This window comes from Zingiber officinale, chromosome 3A (assembly GCF_018446385.1).
Source record: "Zingiber officinale cultivar Zhangliang chromosome 3A, Zo_v1.1, whole genome shotgun sequence".
Taxonomy (NCBI): domain Eukaryota; kingdom Viridiplantae; phylum Streptophyta; class Magnoliopsida; order Zingiberales; family Zingiberaceae; genus Zingiber; species Zingiber officinale.
The window spans coordinates 134,782,900-134,803,779 of record NC_055990.1 but is presented as its reverse complement, the minus strand read 5'-3'; the positions used below and the strand labels follow the sequence as shown (position 1 = coordinate 134,803,779).

Genomic DNA, 20,880 nt, shown 5'->3' with positions numbered 1-20,880 from the left:
ACATAAGCTGTCTCATAAGTAACAGTCTTACTACTATTTATATTTAACAAATAGAGATGATTGTCCATGTGAGTAGACTAATTTTAACATGCCAACATGCTTATCGAGATTTTAATCCAAATGTAACAAATAAATTTACACTGAATAGATCATGTCATTTATATATCTAATTCTCTTTAAAAGTATTATATTTTATGAAGTCCTAAAGACTTCACATATCCTTGAACTAACTTTTTAGTCAATGGCTTAATAAAAGGATCTACATACATAGCATGTGTAGGGAGATACTCAAGAATTATCTTTTTCTTGTCAACAATATCCTTATAAAATTATATTTAATTTCTATATGCTTGCCTTTGCTGTGATATTTGAGATCCTTGGAAAAAGCTATAGCATCTTGACTGTCACATTACACTGTAATAGGATTTCTACTATCCTCAGCAATCCTCAGATACTTCAGGAACCTTTCAACCATACAACTTCTTGTATAGTCGTTGTATAAGCCACATACTCAGATTCTATTGTTGACAAGGCTACATAATCTTGCTTCTTGTTGTTCCATGAGATGATGCCATAATTCAGTAAGAAGGTATAACAGATGTGGATTTTCTGTCATTAAGTTCTCTTGCCCAATCTGTATTTATATAGCCCTTCAAGCTCATATTTAATCCTTGGAAATACAAATCATAATATGTTGTCCCTTGGAGATATCTGAATATTCTCTTCACTATTTTCCAATGTCTCAATCCTGGATTTGATTGAAAATGGCTAACTAAACCAACAACATAGCTTATATTAGGATGAGTACACAACATAGTGTACATCAAATTACTAATGACAATAGCATATGATTTTTTCTTCATTTCAATTATTTCTTCAGGAGTCTTGGGATACATACTTTTGCTACAAATTGTACCTCTTACTGCAGGTATTTATTTAATATTACAATCTGACATACTCAGCTTCTCTTGTTGACAAGACTACATAATCCTGCTTCTTGTTGTTCCACGAGATGATACCATAATTCAGTAAGAAGGTATAGCATATGTGGATTTTCTGTCATTAAGTTCTCTTGCCCAATCTGTATCTATATAGCCCTTCAAGCTCATATTTGATCCTTGGAAATACAAACGATAATATGCTATCCCTTGGAGATATTTGAATATTCTCTTCACTATTTTCCAATGTCTCAATTCTGGATTTGATTGAAAATGGCTAACTAAACCAACAAGCTTATATTAGGATGAGTACACAACATAGTGTACATCAAATTACTAATGACACTAGCATATGATTTTTTCTTCATTTCAACTATTTCTTCAGGAGTCTTGGGATACATACTTTTGCTAATAGTTGTACCTCTTACTACAGGTATTTGTTTAATATTACAATCTGACATATTGAAGTGTTGTGACATCTTAGTGATATAAACCTTTTGAGACAAATCCAAAAGTCTTTTTGATTGATCTCTAATGATCTTTATTCCTAAGATGTACTCAGTTTCTTCCATATCTATTATGTCAAATTATGATGAAAGTCATAATTTGACTTCTGTCACAAACTTTATATCATTTCCAACTATTAACATATCATCAACATATAACGATAAGATGATCAACTTTCCTTTCTCATTTTTAGGTAAACACAATGATTGTCATTAATCATTTTAAAATTATAAGATAAAACAACTTCATTAAATCTTATATTCTATTGTATTGACTTTTGCTTTAGCTCATGTATAGATTTTTTAAGTTTATATACTTTATTCTCTTGGCCTTTAGTAATATAACCTTCTGGATATGCCATATAGATTTTCTCATTATAATTACCATTAAGGAAAGACGTTTTTACATCCATTTAATGTAATTTCAGGTCAAAATTTGCTACTATAGCTAAGATGACATGTATTGACATAAACTTCATAATAGGAGAAAATATCTCTTCAAAATCAATATCCTCCATTTGCATATATTCTTTTGCAACCAGTTGAGCTTTGTATCGATTAATCGATCCATCTACTTTCCTTTTTATTTTGATAATCCACTTATTTCCAATAGTCCTTCGGCCCGGAGGAATATCAACTAAATCCCAAACTTAATTCTTTCTCATAAACTCTATTTCCTCATCTATTATAATTTTTCATTTTTCTCTAACTAAGAATCTCAATACTTCCTCAACCGTTCGAGGTTCCTTATCGTCAACTCGAGAATCATTAATGCCCCATTCTTAATATCAAACATTCTTTGAGGAAAACTCTTGTGACGACTTCTAAAATCATCTTATTAATTGATAAATCACTCCCACTGGGTTAACTAGATTCGGGCATCTCTCTAGATATCTTGTCCATTGATAAAGGAACATTATTCTCCTCCTCTATTGTAAATAAAGAAATTGTCTTATCAATTTCAGCTCTTGTTGGGAATTGAATTTCAAGAAAAGTATCATCTCTTGATTTTATTTTACAGATGGTTCCATCTTGTTACTCATTAATGAAAACATGACCTTTAGAAGTATCAGAATACCTTCTAAAGATACACTTCTTACCCTTGACTCCTAATTTTCCATATTTGTGAGTGTTTATCATAAACATAGGCAGCTGACCCCCAAGGTATCAGATTATTCAAATATGATTTTTTGCCTTTTCAATATTCATATGAAGTAGATGGAACATATTTAGAAGATACTCGATTAAGTATATAGGTTGTAGCAAATAATATATCTCCTCAATGGAAAATTGGCAAATTAGCTTGAGCCATCATAGACCAAACCATATCTAAAAGAGTTTGATTTTTCTTTCAGAAACTCCATTTTACTATAGAGCTCCAAGGATAGTTAGATGTCTAATAATCCTTTTGTTATTACACATTATCTTGAACTGATTAGACAAATATTCACCTCCACGGTAAATACGTAAGATTTTAGCCTTACATTTCAATTGATTCACAATTTCATTCAGATAACGTTCGAAGCAATCTAATGTTTCAAATTTATGAGAAATCAAATACACATAGCTGTAATGTATGAAACCATCAATAAATGTAATGAAATAGGAACCTCCATGTCTAGTCTTCACATTTATCGAACCACAAATATCCGAATGAATAAATTACAATGATGATTTTGCTCTAACAGTTTTACTAAATGATTTCCTAGTTGCTTTTCCAATGCTCATATATAAACAAATCAATCTTAGCATGAGTGCCTACTAGACCCTCTTTAGCTCATCAATTCATAGTCTAGCATGCCAAACTTCATAATTAATATAGGCGTCACTAGTAAAAAACAATATTTGAAAAATAACTATTAATACCATAATTAATTCTTTATATCAAATATTAAACTGATAAAAATAAATATTACACTTAATCGTAGCCAAAAAATAAAAAAAAAAATATGTTTTCTAACATTGTTGACCCAAAGAATTTATAGAAGTTTCTTTGCTCGCAGTGTTGTCAATTTTAAGATATGAGACTAAAGAGAACTCTCAATTTTTAATTGATTAATGAGAAAAATTCTCAATAATACATCGCAGTTGACTCTCGAACTCTAAATCCCTGATTAATTAATGAGAAAAATTTTTAATAATACATTACAACTGAGTTTCGAACTCTAGATAATTAATTGATTAATGAGAAAATTTTCCAATAATACAACGCATGTATGTCTTGAACTCTAGATTTATAATTGATGCGTTTGTGAAAATTACTAATAAACATTGAAATTATTTTCGATGTGAAAAGAAAAAAGGAACATTAATGTAATTTTATTTTAAGTTTAACCAAAATTAGTTAGTAAAAGGAGCATATTTTTAATAAAATAGTAAAAAATTAAGACTTAAGATTTATGGTATAGTATTTACGTTAAAGAAAGTCAAAATAAAAAAAAATTAATATTAGGTGCTCATAAGATGAATGTACAGAATAACAAAACTCATATAATAAAATATTATCCTGCACACTCGTACGTGAGCATCCGTGTTAATTTTTTAAAATTTTTTAAGGTTTAATTCACAGACAGTGAAATTAAAAAATAAACTAAGATTAGATAATGCTCACGAGGTACTAAGTGCTCAGGGGTTCATGGATAAATATGTGAAGTAATAAAAGTCTCTTAATATATAAATTGAATATTCGTTATTCAACGGTAGCTTCATAATTAAAACTCCGGTATTCTTGTAATATGCAAGCCATCCTTAAAATATAATTTGGCTCATCTCATCGGCAAGGGACACAGAGATTTCGAAGAAACTGCAGCTGTTCTTGGCTTTCCTTTCGGTGCAAGCATTGACATACGATAAAGTCAAAGTAAACTATCCGATTTACTGATAAATTTTGCCATTAGATGTTCTTCCAAATTCCCGAGTAGATCATGATGAGAGAGATTCCCATCTTCTTCCTCGTTACTTTTGCAGTTGTTCTTTTAAATTCCGTTTCCTTGGCAGACGACACATTAACCCCTCAACAACCTCTCCTCGACTCCCATGGAACCACGCTGCTCGACGCCGGCAATAGATTCGAGCTGGGCTTCTTCACCCCCAACGACTCTTCCTACCGCTACGTCGGCATATGGTTCTACAACATCTCACCTCGAACCGTCGTTTGGGTCGCCAACCGCCGGAGCCCTCTGCCTGATCTCTCCGGACGCCTCTCTCTAACCACCAACGGAACGCTCCTCCTCACCAGCGACAACTCGACGATGGTCTTCTGGTCCTCCAGAGACGGCTCTGCCCCCTTGAGGAACCCGGTGGCCCGGCTCCTCGACAACGGTAATTTCGTCGTCGGGGAGGAGGCCGAACCGAACGGTTACGTCGCGTGGCAGAGCTACGACCACCCGACGGACACGATCCTCCCAGGGATGAGATTTGGCCGGAACATGACCAGCGGACTCAATCTCAACCTCACGGCGTGGACGAGCCTAAGCGATCCGACGCCGGGGGACTACGTGGTGGGCATTAACATGGACGGCGTGCCGGAGGAAATTTTGTGGCAGAGGAGGATACCGCTGTGGCGATCGGGGCCGTGGAACGGGCTTTACCTCAGTGGCGGGCCGGAGATGGTGGCTGAGAACCTGGTGCAGTACCACTTCACGGTGGCGTCCCAACAGTTCATCTACACCTACACCATCCGCGACAACTCCTTGCCCGCAAGAATCACCTTGATCCCCTCCGGCGAGCTCCGGGTTCTAATTTGGGTGGTGTACAACCAGGAGTGGAGCGTCCGGGGATACTCTCCTAGGGATCCCTGCGACTTCTTATCGGCGTGTGGCCTCAACGCGATCTGCATCCCCAACAGGTCGCCGATGTGCAACTGCCTGACGGGGTTCAAGCCCAAGAATTCTACCAATTGGAACATACTCAGGGACTGGTCCGGAGGTTGCGTGAGGAACACGGAGTTGGACTGCCGTAACAGGACCGATGGATTCTTTAATCAGAGCAACCTGAAGCTGCCGGAAACGTCAAGTGCGGTGATGCGCGCGAGTTTGACTCTGGCAGAGTGCAGTAATTTGTGCTTAAACGACTGCAACTGCACGGCCTACGCCAGCGCCAACGTCAACGGGAGCGGGTGCATTCTCTGGACCTCCCACCTCACAGATATTAGATTCTTCTTCGGGGGGATGGGGCAGGATCTCTACGTCAGGCTTGCTGCTGCCGATCTAATTGCAGGTAATTAATTACACAATGGCGATCAATTCGAGTTTGTAATTAACGTTCGTTGACCCTGTGGTTCTTGGTGTAGCGTACGCGGAATCAAGGCCGTCTAATAAGAGGCGGGTTGGGGTGATCGTAGCCGTTACTTTGGCGGCATCGTTTCTGCTGTCTTGTGCTGCATTCTGCATTTGGAGATGGAAGACTAAAAGTACCATCTAATGGCGCCTTAATTAATCCAATAATTGACTTTGTAATTGTTTTGAGTAATACTCTCACTTTCTTTGCAGAGAGCTTCGTTGGCGAAGAAACGGAAGAACAAGACTTGGACCTGCCCTTATTTGATTTAGATACAATTGTGAATGCCACCGGCAACTTCTCCACTGGCAACAAGCTCGGAGAGGGTGGATTTGGTCCGGTTTATAAGGTGTGTCTCTATGAGTTGGATGGTTCTCGAGACCAAAGTCTTTTTACATCTTCAACTAAAAGTTAACTTCTTGTGCCCATTAATTACAGGGAAGATTGTCCGAGGGACAGGAGATAGCTGTTAAGAGACTATCCAAAACATCATCTCAGGGTGTGAACGAGTTCAAAAATGAGGTGCAGTTGATTGCAAAGCTGCAACACCGAAGTCTCGTTCGACTTCTTGGTTGCTGCGTTGAAGCAGGAGAAAGGATGTTGATCTATGAGTACTTGTCCAATGGAAGCTTAGATAAGTTCCTATTCGGTAAGTGATGTATGAGTTTTCTCTTATCCTTTAACGTCGTCTAGAAAAGTGTTGAATAAGTGTGAATGGAAAAGAGGAGGAAGAGCAGAATCTCTATTGTGAATGGGACTTTAGTCTCACATTGGGAGTTTCTCGATATCTTTGTTGGTTTATATTGATTCACATACATTGAGGATGTGAACAAATGCATGGGGAGATGCTCTCTCTCTCATGTGTGGGTGCGTAGGAGGGAGTGCAAATTCAAGGCCCAGATTGCACTAAACTACTAAACCAAGTTGGCTCGTGCACGAGCGCGGTCTGCCACTTTGGTCTTCCGCATTGCAGCGGACCTACCCTGCTCTTCTGCTCTATAGACTTGGCCTGTCGCTCAGCTCTGCTGCGTTACGGAAACCAGCCTCTGCTGACAGCCTGAGATTATCTCCTCAGGTCATTTCGATAGTAAGTAGAATTTAAATTCTGTGTAAGTTTTAAATTCAACTAAGTCTCCTAAAATCTCTGGCAATAAATTGTTTGGTTTTGTAACAATCTTGAAACAGGGCCCAGATTGCACTAAACCACTAAACCAAGTTGGCTCGTGCACGAGCGCGACCTGCGCACACGAATGCTAGACCGGTTGAGGTAAAATTTGCCCAAGCGGAATAACCAACATTTTGCCACATATATCGACCTGGTCTTCCATTTTGCAGACATGCTGCTCTGGTCTGCTACTCTGCAGACATGCTCTGCCACTCTGGTCTTCCGCACTGCAGCGGACCTACCCTGCTCTTCTGCTCTACAGACTTGGCCTGTCGCTCAGCTCTGTTGCGTTACGGAAACCAGCCCCTGTTGGCAGCCTGAGATTATCTCCTCAGGTCATTTCGATAGTAAGTTGAATTTAAATTCTGTGTAAGTTTTAAATTCAACTAAGTCCCCTAAAATCTCCGGCAACAGATTGTTTGATTTTGTAACAATCTTGAAACAGATCCGATTCTGTTAAGATGGCCACTGAACAGAATGTTGAGGTGCAACAGACTCAACAAGTGCAGGACCCCTCCGCCCTGATTGGAACTGTGCCAATCAGTCATGGGGAAAAGCCAGAGAAGTTCAGTGGACCGAACTTCAAGAGGTGGCAGCAGAAGATGCTCTTCTACCTAACCACGCTCAACCTGGCTCGGTTCTTGACCGAGGACCCTTCCAAGCGAGCTGAGGATGCTGATGCGCAGACCATCAATACAGTAAAGGCATGGACTCATTCTGAGTTCCTTTGCCGAAACTACATCCTCAACTACCTTGTCGACTCGCTGTACGCTGTGTATAGCATGAAGAGAATGGCTAAGGAGCTGTGGGAGTCCCTGGACAAGAAATACAAGACGGAGGATGCAGGGGCAAATAAGTTCATTGTGGGTCGATTCCTGGACTACAAGATGGTTGACTCTAAGACGGTGATCAGCCAAGTCCAGGAGCTTCAGGTGATCTTGCACGAGATCTACTCAGAAGGGATGATTCTAAGTGAAACCTTCCAGGTGGCTGCTATCATTAAGAACTACCTGAAGAACAAGCGGAAGGAGATGAATGTGGAAGAACTCATTGTTCGACTTCGCATCGAAGAAGACAACAAGAGTTCAGAGAGAAAGTTGTTCTCTCCTGCTACTGTGAAAGCCAATGTGGTCGAGCACGGTCAAAGCTCAAAACGAAAGAACCCCAAATCTTCCAAGATGGGACCTAGAGGAGGCATCAGCAAGAAGAGGTTCTCTGGGAAGTACTTCAACTGTGACAAAGTGGGTCACAAATCTTCGGAGTGCAGAAAGCCGAAGAAGAAGCAAGAGGCCAACCTGAACGAGGGATTGTGGTCTCTGAGTTGAACCTGATCGGTTCAAACCAGTGACAATGGTGGATCGATACTGGAGCCACCAGACATGTGTGCTGCAATAAGGAGCTGCTCCACAACTTCGAGAAAGTCACTAGAGACAAACTGTTCATGGGGAACTCAACAACCTCGGACATCATTGGCCAAGGAAAAGTGGTGCTGAAGATGACCTCGGGCAAGGATCTCACTTTGAACAATGTGCTGTATGTTCCGAGATTCGAAAGAATCTAGTATCCAGATCACTGTTAAGCAAACATGACTTTCGCATTGTCTTTGAGTCGGACAAAGTTGTACTGTCCAAGAATGGAGTGTTTGTAGGAAGGAGCTATGTATTTGATGGGCTGTTTAAGCTCACTGTAATGGCAATTAAGCCTAAGATAAATAAAACTAAAAGGTCTTCCACTTATATGCTTGAGTCTTCGTGTTTGTGACATGGTAGACTAGGACATGTTAATAAACATGTAAAGCATACCTACATTCCACCTTGACCCAAAACACAAGTGTGAGATTTGTGTTGAAGCGAAAATGACAAGGTCATCCTTTCAACATTTTGAAAGAAGTAACGAACCACTTGACCTAATCTACACCGACGTGTGCGACCTTAAAGGTACACCAACACGTGGTGGGAATAAATACTTCATCACTTTTGTAGATGATAACACAAGATATTGTTATGTGTATCTTCTCAAAAGTAAGGATGAAGCTATAGAGAAATTTGCTCTCTATAAGAATGAGGTTGAAAACCAATTTAATAGAAAGATTAAGGTGGTTCGAAGTGGCCGAGGAGGTGAATATGTGTCACCGTTCGCTGAGTTGTGTGCTGAACATGGGATCAGACATGAAACAACAGCTCCTTATACTCCTCAGCAAAACGGAGTTGCTGAGCGAAAGAATCAAACTCTTAAGGAGATGATGAATGCTCTTCTATTGAGCTCTGGATTGCCAGAGTCCATGTGGGGGGAAGCTGTGTTAACAGCTAATTACCTTTTAAATAAGGTGTCCCGGAAGAAAATAGATAAGAGCCCTTATGAGTTATGGAATGGAAGACAACCGTCCTACAAATATTTACGAATGTGGGGGTGTCTTGCCAAAGTATTGGTACCTGATCCGAAAAGGATTAAGATAGGACCAAAGACTGTTGATTGCATATTTATTGGATATGCACATAACAGCAGTGCTTATCGATTTTGTGTGTATGAGTCACACCTACCGGAGATACACAAGAACTCGATAATTGAATCGAGAAATGCCTCGTTCTTCGAGCATGTGTTTCCGTATAAGACCCGTGAGGATGCTAGCTCCTCAAAACGGGCAACCGAAACACAAGGCGAAGAAGAAGAAGATGATGACGAGGAACCCGTGGAGGTTGAGCCTAGACGGAGCAAAAGAGCTCGGGTAGAAAAATCCTATGGATCAGATTTTATCATTTTTATGTTGGAGAGTGAGCCCCAAAGTTACTCAGAAGCTGTAGGCTCTTCTGATAGACCTCACTAGAATGAGACAATTGCATCTGAAATATAATCTATCTTACAAAATCACACTTGGGAACTTGTGGATCTTCCTCCGGGAAGTAAACCACTAGGTTGCAAGTGAATATTCAAGAAGAAAATGAAATCAGATGGCACAATCGATAAATACAAGGCCAGATTGGTAATTAAAGGATACTGACAATGAGAAGACCTTGATTACTTCGATACATACTCTCCGGTATCGAGAATAACTTCCATTAGAGTATTGTTGGCTATTGCTGCTCTATGGAATCTCGAAATACATCAAATGGATGTAAAGACAACCTTTCTAAATAGGGATTTAGAAGAGGAAATCTACATAGACCAACCTGAGGGGTTTTCTGTGCTAGGACAGAAAAACAAGGTCTGTAGATTGGTGAAGTCATTATATGACTTGAAACAAGCACCAAAGCAGTGACATGAGAAATTCGATAATGTCACGAAGGAATGTGGATTCAAGATCAATGAATATGATAAATGTGTCTACATGAGAGCCACAGAGAGTGACTACGTCATCTTGTGCCTCTATGTAGATGACATACTTATCATTGGAAGCAATGATAAGATAATGAAATCCACTAAAGATATGTTGAACTCAAGATTTGATATGAAAGACATGAGCCTAGCTGATGTGATTCTAGGAATCAAAATTCTTAGAACGATAGAAGGACTTGTTCTTAGTCAGTCCCATTACGTGGACAAGATTCTTGAGAAATTCACCAAGGGTGATACTGCGTTGGCACGAACGCCGATAGATATGAGTCAACATCTATTGAAAAATCGAGGTGAAAGTATCTTTCAGATAGAGTACTCTCGAGTAATTGAAGGTCTGATGTACTTGATGAGTTGTACACGACCAGACTTGGCCTACGCAGTAAGCAAACTGAGTAGATACACGAGTAATCCCGGTGTTGAGCACTAGAAAGGGATAACAAGAGTACTGAGGTACTTGAGGTATACTCGTGAATATGGACTGCACTATACTAGATATCCTGATGTGATCGAAGGATACAACGATGCGAGTTGAATATCTGATATAAAAGACTCTAAGTCTACGAGTGGATATGTCTTCACTCTAGTAGGTGCAGCCATTCCCTGGAAATCTTCTAAGCAAACCGTAATAACCAGATCCACGATGGAATCTGAGTTTGTAGCTCTTGACAAATGTGGTGAAGAGGTTGAATGGCTACGACAATTCTTAGAAGATATTCCTCGATGGTCGAAACCTGTGCCGGTGATTTACATACATTGCGATAGTCAATCAGCAATCGGTCGGGCACAAAGCCATATGTATAATGGGAAGTCTAGACATATACATCATAGACATAATACCATTAGACAACTACTCTCAACTGGAGTTATCACTGTTGACTATGTGAAGTCAAAGGATAACTTAGCGGATCCGCTAACCAAGGGGTTAAAGCGAGAGTTAGTTGCAAGCTCATCACAGGGAATGGGCTTGATGCCGTTGTCAGCGATCAGTGCAGAGGACACCCAACCTATGCTGACTGGAGATCCCAAGAACTAGGTTCAAAGGGACAACTAATCTGCACTGACTAGACACACTGTGAGGGGTAGCCCAATGAAACAGTGACTAGAGCAGGATAAGCCGATGAACTTTTAATGATCCAAAAAGAGTAGATGGTAACTCTTGAGGGATTACCTATGTGAGAAAGAAGTGGGGCCGCTTCGAAGAGAATTGGAGGCACAATTCTTAGAACTTCTCACAAAACCAGGCGTGTTCATGGCCAAGAACGAACACACTCATGAGAACAGAGTTGTATCAGGGAGAGTCTTGGGTGAGATTTGTTACTGTTTACACAGACGACAGTATAGTTCAAGGACATCGTGTCTACTATCAGCCAGTAAGCAACCAGATCTTCACAAGGGAAGGTTCAAAGGATAAAACCTACTTATCCTATACTTGACTCAACTGATGAATGCTATCACATACCCTATCTCCATTCATGTGGGGGGATTATTGAATAAGTGTGAATTGAGAAGAGAAGGAAGAGAAGAAGCTCTATTGTGCATGGGACTTTAGTCCCACATTGGAAGTTTCTTGGCATCTTTGTTAGTTTATATTGATTCACATACATTGAGGATGTGAACAAATACATGGGGAGAGGCTCTCTCTCATGCGTGGGTGCGTAGGGGGGGGTGCAAATCCAGGGCCCGGATTGCACTGAATCAAGTTGACTCGTGCGCGAGCGCGACCTGCGCACATGAATGTCGGACCGATCAGGATAAAATTTGCCCAAGCGGAATAACCAACATTTTGCCACATATATATTTTTGCTGTTTGTGTAATGGATGCATTAAAAAAAGATTAATGCAAAATCGAAATGGCCAAGTGAAACACTGGCGTTGAGTAATGATCATTAATTGATCATTAATGCTGTCCTTTGGTCTTGAGCTCCTATATAAGGAGGCTGCGACCACAAGCAAAAGGTTACACAGATAACACAATGAAGAAGGCAGAAGCTCTCCTCCACATTCCCCTCCTCTGTCATGCAACTCTTGCTCGGCAAAGTGTCCGTGGTAGCATTCGGGTGCCACTCAGTTCGCCGTGACCACCAGTGCTTGGTGGAGTTCACGGTCGATCATTGTATCCTGGGAAACAGACGACCCGAGTAAACCTCGAAGCACAACCGGAGGTGGGCGAATCTGTTTCAAGGAAACTGCTACTCGCAGGCCTCGGTTAGCTTGCCCGGTCGAAATTTTCGCCCGACCTTACTATCTGGTCTGTCCCACTACAGACCTGATCTTCCTTTCTACAGACCTGCTCATACAGACCTGGTCATTCTGCTCTGCAGACCTGGTCTTCCTTTCTGCAGACCTAGTCATTCTGCTCTACAGACCTGGTCTTCCTTTCTGCAGACCTGGTCATTCTGCTCTGCAGACCTGGTCTTCCTTTCTGCAGACCTGGTCATTCTGATCTGCAGACTTAATCTTCCATTCTGCAGACCTGCTGCTTTGGTCTGTCACTCTGCAGATCTGTTCTGCTGTTATGGTCTGTCGCTCTGCAGACCTGCCCTGCCACTCTGGTCTTCCATACTGTAGCGCTGGTCTGCTGCTCTGCCCTGCCGCTCTGCAGACCTGCCCTGCCGTTCTGGTCTGCTGCTCTGCAAACCTGCCCTGCTCTTCTGCTCTGCAGAGTTGGCCTGTCGCTCTGGTCTGCCGCTCTGCAGACCTGCTCTACCGCTTTGCAGACCTACTCTACCGCTCTGCAGACCTGCCCTGTCGCTCAGCTCTGCTGCGTTACGGAAACCAGCCCCTGCTGGCAGCCTGAGATTATCTGCTCAGGTCATTTCAATAGTAAGTTGAATTTAAATTCTGCGTAAGTTTTAAATTCAACTAAGTCCCCTAGAATCTCCGGCAATAGATTGTTTGGTTTTGTAACAAAAAGATCTTCGAAAAAAAAAATAAAAGTAAATGGAGAAAATCTTCTAAAGGACTTATGGATAATGGCGTTGAAATTTGTTTTTATCAACGGGAAACAAAAAAACTAGGTATACCCTAACCCCTTGGAGACCTTTCCTTATATAGTCAATCAATTTGTTATCAACCCATAGATAATAACTTATTGTGCTAAAAGGTTCTATACATTCAACCCATATCTGATAATCCAAAATCTAATAAACTTAAGTTATATCACTTTAATATATTCAATTTATACTCATATATATATATAATTTACAATTAAATCCATTAATTAAAAATAATAACCAACACCATTAAATCCCATGAAGAAGTGAGGAGAACACCAATATCAAGGTCTCTCCTCATTACAAACCTCAAATCCAAACGGAGAGGAACAATATCTCCAATGTGCTAGCTTTTATTTTTTTTACCCACATCGAGCTGATAATACAATACTATATAGAACCATGCATCAAAGGTGTGGGTTCTCTTAGGGCAATACGGTAGTTGAGGCATGGCGTGTTGCTATATGAGATCTTGGGATCGAAACTCGGTGTATTCAAGCATGTCCTTTTCCATGTCTTGGCCATTTGCACTAATGGCTAGTAGTTACTCATGATTTATCTCATCCGGGTTGGCCTAAGGACCGGTTGATGGAGACATTAGGGGTGAGTGAATCACCTTTTGCTACATGCATTAAAGGTACGGTGTGGGAAACACTCCTCTCACATTGCAACTACAAGAAATTTGATAGATTCAAAGAATACCATGGTTCAAAATCCAACCGGGCAAGGGTAGATGTGCATGTGCAACGATAAGAAATTTGATAGATTTATATAGTACCATGGTTCAAAATCCAACTGGGCAAGGATGGGTGGTACAATGAGTGAATCGTTTGTGAGTATTTTCAGATTTATCCGATGAACGAAGTGAACTAAGGGAAAGACCATCCACCCTTAAAATTAATTGGAACTCTAAAGATGATTAACATAAATAAATAAATAAATAATCAAAGGGGTGGCAAATTCTCATTTACCCCTTAAGTTATGTGATGCGAATGGAGGTAAGATGGTTGAGCAGCTGAGTAACGAGTTCAGCATTCAAGGGGTGGGCGTCGAATTGGGAAGCTATCCAATATTGTTGGGATGAGGGTTGACTCATCTACAAACTTTATCTTTGTGTAGATGAGAGTTTTTTTTCCCATCTTCTTCTTTTCTCTTAAGTGATACGGGATAGAATAATGATTATCATACATACTAACAAAAAAAAAAATAATAAGGAGTAGGCAAGAAGGGATTGAGGGATTAATGCTCATACGATTAAACAAATATTTATATAGATTCTAAACCTTAAGATAAAAAAAGGAAAAAAAATCTTAATTTATAGACCTCAATTCTTATCTTGTAGTGAAAAGGACATTTTTTTACGAAAAGAAAATTTTTGATAAAAATTGAAATTAATAAAATAAGGCGCTGATATAAATAAACTATAACCTATGAATATCAAAAATACCCTAAATACCATAAAAATAAAAAAATATTAAAAATAGTAATAAAATCTTCGGAGGCTTCGACAATGACTTAAACGTTGCTTTTTGAGCCCAAAACTTGGTGATTACGAGTTCCTTTATAACAAATATAAATATTTGAATTTAGCATCCATTGCTGTCGACAGAACTTGATCCCTTTGAAATTTGAGTCATGTTGGGTGGATCCTGCATCATAAGGCAATTACTTTGATGAATAAAGTGAATTACATTATTTTGATTTAAGAATTGTTAGACTATATTGTGAAATTGACACATTTATTCATATTTTCAGATGAAGTTAAAAGTGGACAATTAGATTGGAAGTTGCGTTACAATATTATTGTTGGAATTGCTCGGGGTCTTCTCTATCTTCATCATGATTCTAGATTTATAATCATTCATAGAGATCTCAAGGCAAGTAATATTCTTCTTGACCAAGATATGAATCCTAAAATATCAGATTTTGGCATGGCAAGAATATTGGACGGTGATGAAAATGCAGCAAAAACAAAGAGAATTGTTGGAACTTAGTAAGTAACTATATCTTTCATCACTATCTCATTGCATATGTCATTCAACTAATTGTGATATTGATCATCTTTATTTTTTTTTTAGTGGATATATGCCTCCTGAATATATTAAAAATGGAAGGTTCTCTATCAAATCTGATATTTTTAGTTTTGGAATATTGATACTTGAAATTATAAGCGGCAAAAGGAATACAGAGGTTTTTACTTCCGACCAACATCTAAATCTATTAGATTATGTGAGTATCTTAAAAAAAATTAAATCTTTATTGTTCATAGTTGTTGTAATCCTAATTGTATCAATGAATTATAGGTATGGAGATTGTGGAGAAATGACAAAGCTTTGGAATTAATAGATGAAACAATTTGCCCTCCATTTTCTATGGAAGAAGTCATGAGATGCATAAATATTGGCCTCTTATGTGTTCAAGAAAGATGTGAGGATAGACCAATCGTAACATCAATATTGTTAATGTTATTAGGAAGTGACAACACATCGTTACCTGAGCCAAGACAACCAGGTTTTGTTTCAAGAGATCTACACGAAGGCAATTCATCGAGTATCATGAAATACACATGTTCGAACCAAGTGTCAGTCACAATCTTGGAAGCTCGATAGTTAGTAATAAATATACAAACATTGTGATGCCCAATGTAATGTTGAAATTTTTATAATCTTTAATGTTTGTTAATGATTATTAGAAGAGTTTGGGCAAATTGAAACTTGTATTTTGCTAAGTACAAATGTTGTTTATAAATTTGGTTATGAAAGTAATCATAAGCAATTGCCTTTACAAACACTATTGTCATGTGGCATCTTTTTGGGCCCATGACATTTCATTTCAAAAGAATCAATGTAAGTTTTTTATTCTCATAATTTGACTCGTGACTTAAAAGTAGGTTTTGAAGTATTCATCAAAAGGAACAAAATCAAAACAAAAAGATTTGAATCTGTTCAATTGAGATATCTGAAATCTATTACAAATAAAAAGGAAAGGAATAGACCTACATGTCACTACCTTGTCATACAACTCTACCATCTACCATGAATCATCCTAGCTCCGCCTCCACGGGCAGGATCAGCCGGTTATAACATGGATTCTTGCATCATGAGTCGAGAGGTCGAGGGTCTGCGGCAGCAAATGCGATAACATCAATATCTGTCCGTGCTAAACACCTGAGACCACCATGTCATAGCCGGGCCCGTATTCACCGTGATTTACTCCCTCTCATACTTGTGGGGCTGGGGTGAGGGGGCCGCTGGGTTGACGATTCCAACCTTTTTGCATCATGAATCATCCTAGCTCCACTAGCTACATATAGTGATACCCTTCTTAATCTATTTGGCCGAGGGAAAATAAATTTTGGTTCTTATTTTAGACAAAGTCTACTCTAGTCTCGATTATCTCCATATTGTTGTTAGCCTGTCTTCATTCTTCTTGGATTGTTAATATGCCAATATATATAGCCCCACTTTTAGCATTGACTATCCTTTAAAGCTATGAGTTTGGATTAAAATTTATGCTATTGTAATCCTGGCCTTTGTGAATTTCCCTTGTAATCCCTTCTCTGAATAAGTAGTTCACTTTTCCTGGAATGTGATAAGATGCTTTTTCCCCTTCATTCACCAAAATATGCAATTTTTCATTGTTCTTGCATAGTCACTTGGGCCCTCCTAACAATTAAAAAAAAATAATAATAATTCTAGTTAATTTCATTGACCATCTCTAGTATAAAATAGCATTGCATTAAATGTTTGCATCAAATCACCCTCTAAGATCGTCACTGCAACTTTTGTCAACTTGCTAATGAAGTGATGTAGTGGAAGCTTATGGTAATAAAGAATTAACATTTTGATTAATACAGAATAGTAAAAAAAAATACTAATGTTGCAAAAATATATAGTAGCAAAAGATTAACCCATTGATTTACACAAAATAGTCATTAAATTTTAATATTAAGGAAAAGTGCAGTAGCAAAGATTAACTTGTTCATTCACACTGAATAACTAGAAAAATCTCAAAAATATGATAAACATGACATCAAAATCAAACTATCGAACCATCCAAGAACATGGAACGAAATTGATGAAGACCAATCTAAAGTTTATCTTCAATTTATTATTATTATTATTATTATTTTTTGCATTAGTTGTTTCCTCATCTGTATCATTCTTCCCCGTTGAGGAAAACTCGACTCCCAATGAGTTGATGACTTCTCTTTATTTATTTATTTTTTGGCTTTGCAGGTCTTAGATAGTGAATGTGTTATAGATAGAAGTAGGGTTGAAGTTTGAAGATGATGGTGTAGAAATTAAGAAGAGAAAAAAGTTAATCCTATCATAAACTCACAAAGAATATTAGAAATATAGAATATAAAGTCTTATATATAGTTAAATTAAGAAACCTTAAATCCTAAATAAAAAAGAGAAAAAGATTAAATTATCCTAAAAACTATAAATAAATAAATATATATATATATATAATCTAATATCTTCTGGAACTCATGATGCTATAGCTAGAAGCCACTACAAGAAAATCCTCATTCAACAACACTCAAACAACAACGATTTTATAATAATCATTGTTTTTTTGCCTTTTAACAATGGTTTTAACAAAAATCGTTGTCTTTTAGCAATTTTTTTAGCCTACGACAATGATTTTTAAAAATTATTGTTTATTTATACTTTTTGGGACTACGATAATGAATTTTAAAGGCTACAACAACAATTTTTGAAAACTATTATCTATGTGTATTTTTTCCCTTTCGTAATTTTTTGCTGCTGCGTTTTTTCTTTCTATCTCTCCAAAATTTTTTGCTGCCGCATTCCGTTCCTTTACCTTCTCGATCCCTAAACATTTCTGTCCAACCTATAATCTCTTCACCTACTTCGCGCTTTTCTTTCTTGATCTCTTCTCGATCCCCCCTCTACCGCCACCTCAATTGTCACGCCCCGGAGGAGTCTCTGTCCGAAGAAATTTCGGCAGCATCTCCCCTGTACGGCGGACAATCTGAAACTTTTCTACAAGCACTATATACCTCAGCCACATGCGGCTGGAATAATAACAATAAAAGAAAACAAACACCACGCAGTTAATATCAAATTCAGCCTCTGGCTGACACAACCACGCAGTAAAAAAATAAAGCAGCCCACTCGGCTGTACCAAAACCAAAACACAAAACTGCTAGCCGGCTAGACTTACACAACCAATAACATAAATACAAAATACCACATAACAACGTCAACACTCCAAAAATAAAACCAGAGTACAGAGCTAAACAAACTGATACATAAAATAAACAAAACATACGTGAACCGATAAGTCCTTTGATGTGACGTGGGGACCAGCAGACAGGATGCTCCAAGCGACACCATAAATAACCTGGTACCTGAAAAAAAAATAGTATCAACGGGGGTGAGTTCAACAACTCAGCGAATACCAATGGACATGAGTAGTAAGATATATCTAACAGCAACAAACATGGAATACAGCTTCCTAATCATATATATAGGGAATATGCAAAACTGAAAGGTAACTGAGGAAGCTGTACTCACCAGGAACTCCTATCCAGACAAAAGGGTCGTCAAACCGAAAGTGTCAATAATCCTGTATGCAGGTCAAAAGTATGCATCCAACCAAAATGCAGCAACCAAATGCAGCAAACACAATCATAAGAATATAAATGCATCAATGCATATGATGCTAATGATGCGTCCTGGTCACCCCTGACGCCAGTCAGTCATCTCACACACAAATGGTGAGACCGAGTGGGTAGGGCTGTGACAACCGTGCACTCTGTCGTCACTGCTCCTGATGAGTGACCGAGTGGACGGGATGCTGTCGGAGTACTCCTGTCCTGTGACCCCAAATCATAAATGGGGGAGCTCAATGCTCTCAACTCCCGGTACACGATGACGGGGAGGTATCTCTGCCGGCTACCACGCTGAGTCACCTGACCAACGGAGCCAAACAGAGTCCACCGTCTGCCGGCTACTACGCTGCTACACTAAATGCCAGCGGAGCCAAACAGAGCGGAACTGACTGCCGGCTACCACGCTGGGTCATATGACCAACGGAGCCAAACAGCAGAACCGCCACACACCTGCCTGATATACCACTAAACCATGAGTGGGGGTGTGTGCAGTACATGTAACTGGCGATGGGCTCAACCATAGTGGAGCCGACAATCGCACAGCATGCAATCATGATGCATGTCACTATGCATAACAAAAACTGATCAACATAACCATATCCATATATACAAAATGGGTACTACAGTATCAGTAGGTCAATCCACGGATCTAGGGCATACAGGTCCTCTATGGTATAGCAACCTAGATCCTAAACATATCTCCTTCCATAACATATGTACCAACAATATGCACATATCAAGAATCAAGGTCTAGGTACACGAACCATATATAATATACAAATAGAGGTACACAAGTCAGGTATGATATAAAAACCTAGGTATCAGATAATCTAGATACACATGCCAGAAAATAAAATCCAGAACCTAGTCCGAACCTCAGTAGGTATGGTATGCCACTTACTCTAGGAACTAAGGTACTCATGGCAACAATCACGAGGTATAAACATGGATACCTAGCAAGCAACAAAATAGAACATGCGATGGATATCAAACTGACATACCAAAGACAATCATGATTATTGCTTGTAGCTATAAAATACTATGCATATCCATATGACAATATCATAAAAGATAAGTCAAGAGGTACCCGCCTCCGATATAGATCGAATCGAACCAATCCGATGTCGAGACGCCCAATCTCGAATCACAGTCCTGTAACAATACATTTTACAATTAATTATATCATTAAATCAAAATGACCAAATCCTAAACCTATTAGGATTAAATCATAGTGAATCAATCCAATAGATCCACATCCCCTTCACAATTCACCACACCTCACCAATTCCAACACATAAGCAATTATGTATGTACCAATTCCTACCTAAATCAATATGTACCAAAATCATGTTCCTTACCTAAATTCACATGATCATCTAACTAAATCCTCCAATTCGAAACATGATCTACAACCAATATTCATATACATATAATCCTTACCTCAAATCTCAGCTGTGCTGGATGGAAGGGTTGCTGTTGGAAACCAGGTGTCGCTGGACAAGAGTAACAACCTCTCGGCAAAGACTACTTGACTCTTCCTTTCCAAATCTCGTACCCTTGATCCACAACCAGGAGGAAGAACATACACAGCAAAGAAACACAACAGGGAAGAAAATCAAAGGTGAAGATCACTGATCCTCTGCCAAGTTCGTGGCTGCTGGACCCGGGTGGCAGAAATGGACTGTCGGATCCCAAAATCACCAAAGATCACCACTTCCTCACCAACTCGTAACCTTCTTCCTCTCCACTGGTCGGAGGTGACCAAGAATCCGTCGACAGTGCTAGGCACAGCGAAGAGGTTTTGTGCGTCGACGTCGGCGCGATCGGGTGACTATGAACCCAATCTAGGGCACAGCAGTGGTTGGCGTCGCTGGAGGGGAGAGAGATCGGGGCTGCTCCGTGCGGCGCCAACCTAGGGCAGAAGCGTCGTGAGGGAGGAGGAAGAGGGATCGGCCGGCTAGGGCACAAGCGATTCAGCGGGGGAAGAAGAAAAAGAAAGGGAACGGCTCGCGTGGGTTCGGCG

The 20,880-nt window shown here is 39.3% G+C and overlaps 1 protein-coding gene across 1 annotated transcript; it reads left to right on the top strand.

Moving 5' to 3' along the window:
- Positions 1-4,221: 4,221 nt before the first annotated feature.
- On the top strand, positions 4,222-16,075 carry LOC122052494 (receptor-like serine/threonine-protein kinase SD1-8). The gene is made up of 7 exons (XM_042614037.1): positions 4,222-5,662; positions 5,736-5,855; positions 5,935-6,071; positions 6,161-6,371; positions 14,969-15,206; positions 15,292-15,442; positions 15,517-16,075. The coding sequence occupies exons 1-7, from the start codon at positions 4,369-4,371 to the stop codon at positions 15,820-15,822; spliced, it is 2,457 nt and encodes an 818-aa protein (XP_042469971.1). The 5' UTR covers positions 4,222-4,368; the 3' UTR covers positions 15,823-16,075.
- Positions 16,076-20,880: the final 4,805 nt, after the last annotated feature.

Excerpts from the sequence above, each read along its gene's own strand:
- LOC122052494 (XM_042614037.1), top strand. The coding sequence starts at position 4,369 with ATGATGAGAGAGATTCCCATCTTCTTCCTCGTTACTTTTGCAGTTGTT. Across the intron at positions 6,372-14,968 it reads CTTAGATAAGTTCCTATTCG|ATGAAGTTAAAAGTGGACAA; the intron begins GTAAGTGATGTA and ends TCATATTTTCAG. Across the intron at positions 15,207-15,291 it reads AAGAGAATTGTTGGAACTTA|TGGATATATGCCTCCTGAAT; the intron begins GTAAGTAACTAT and ends TTTTTTTTTTAG.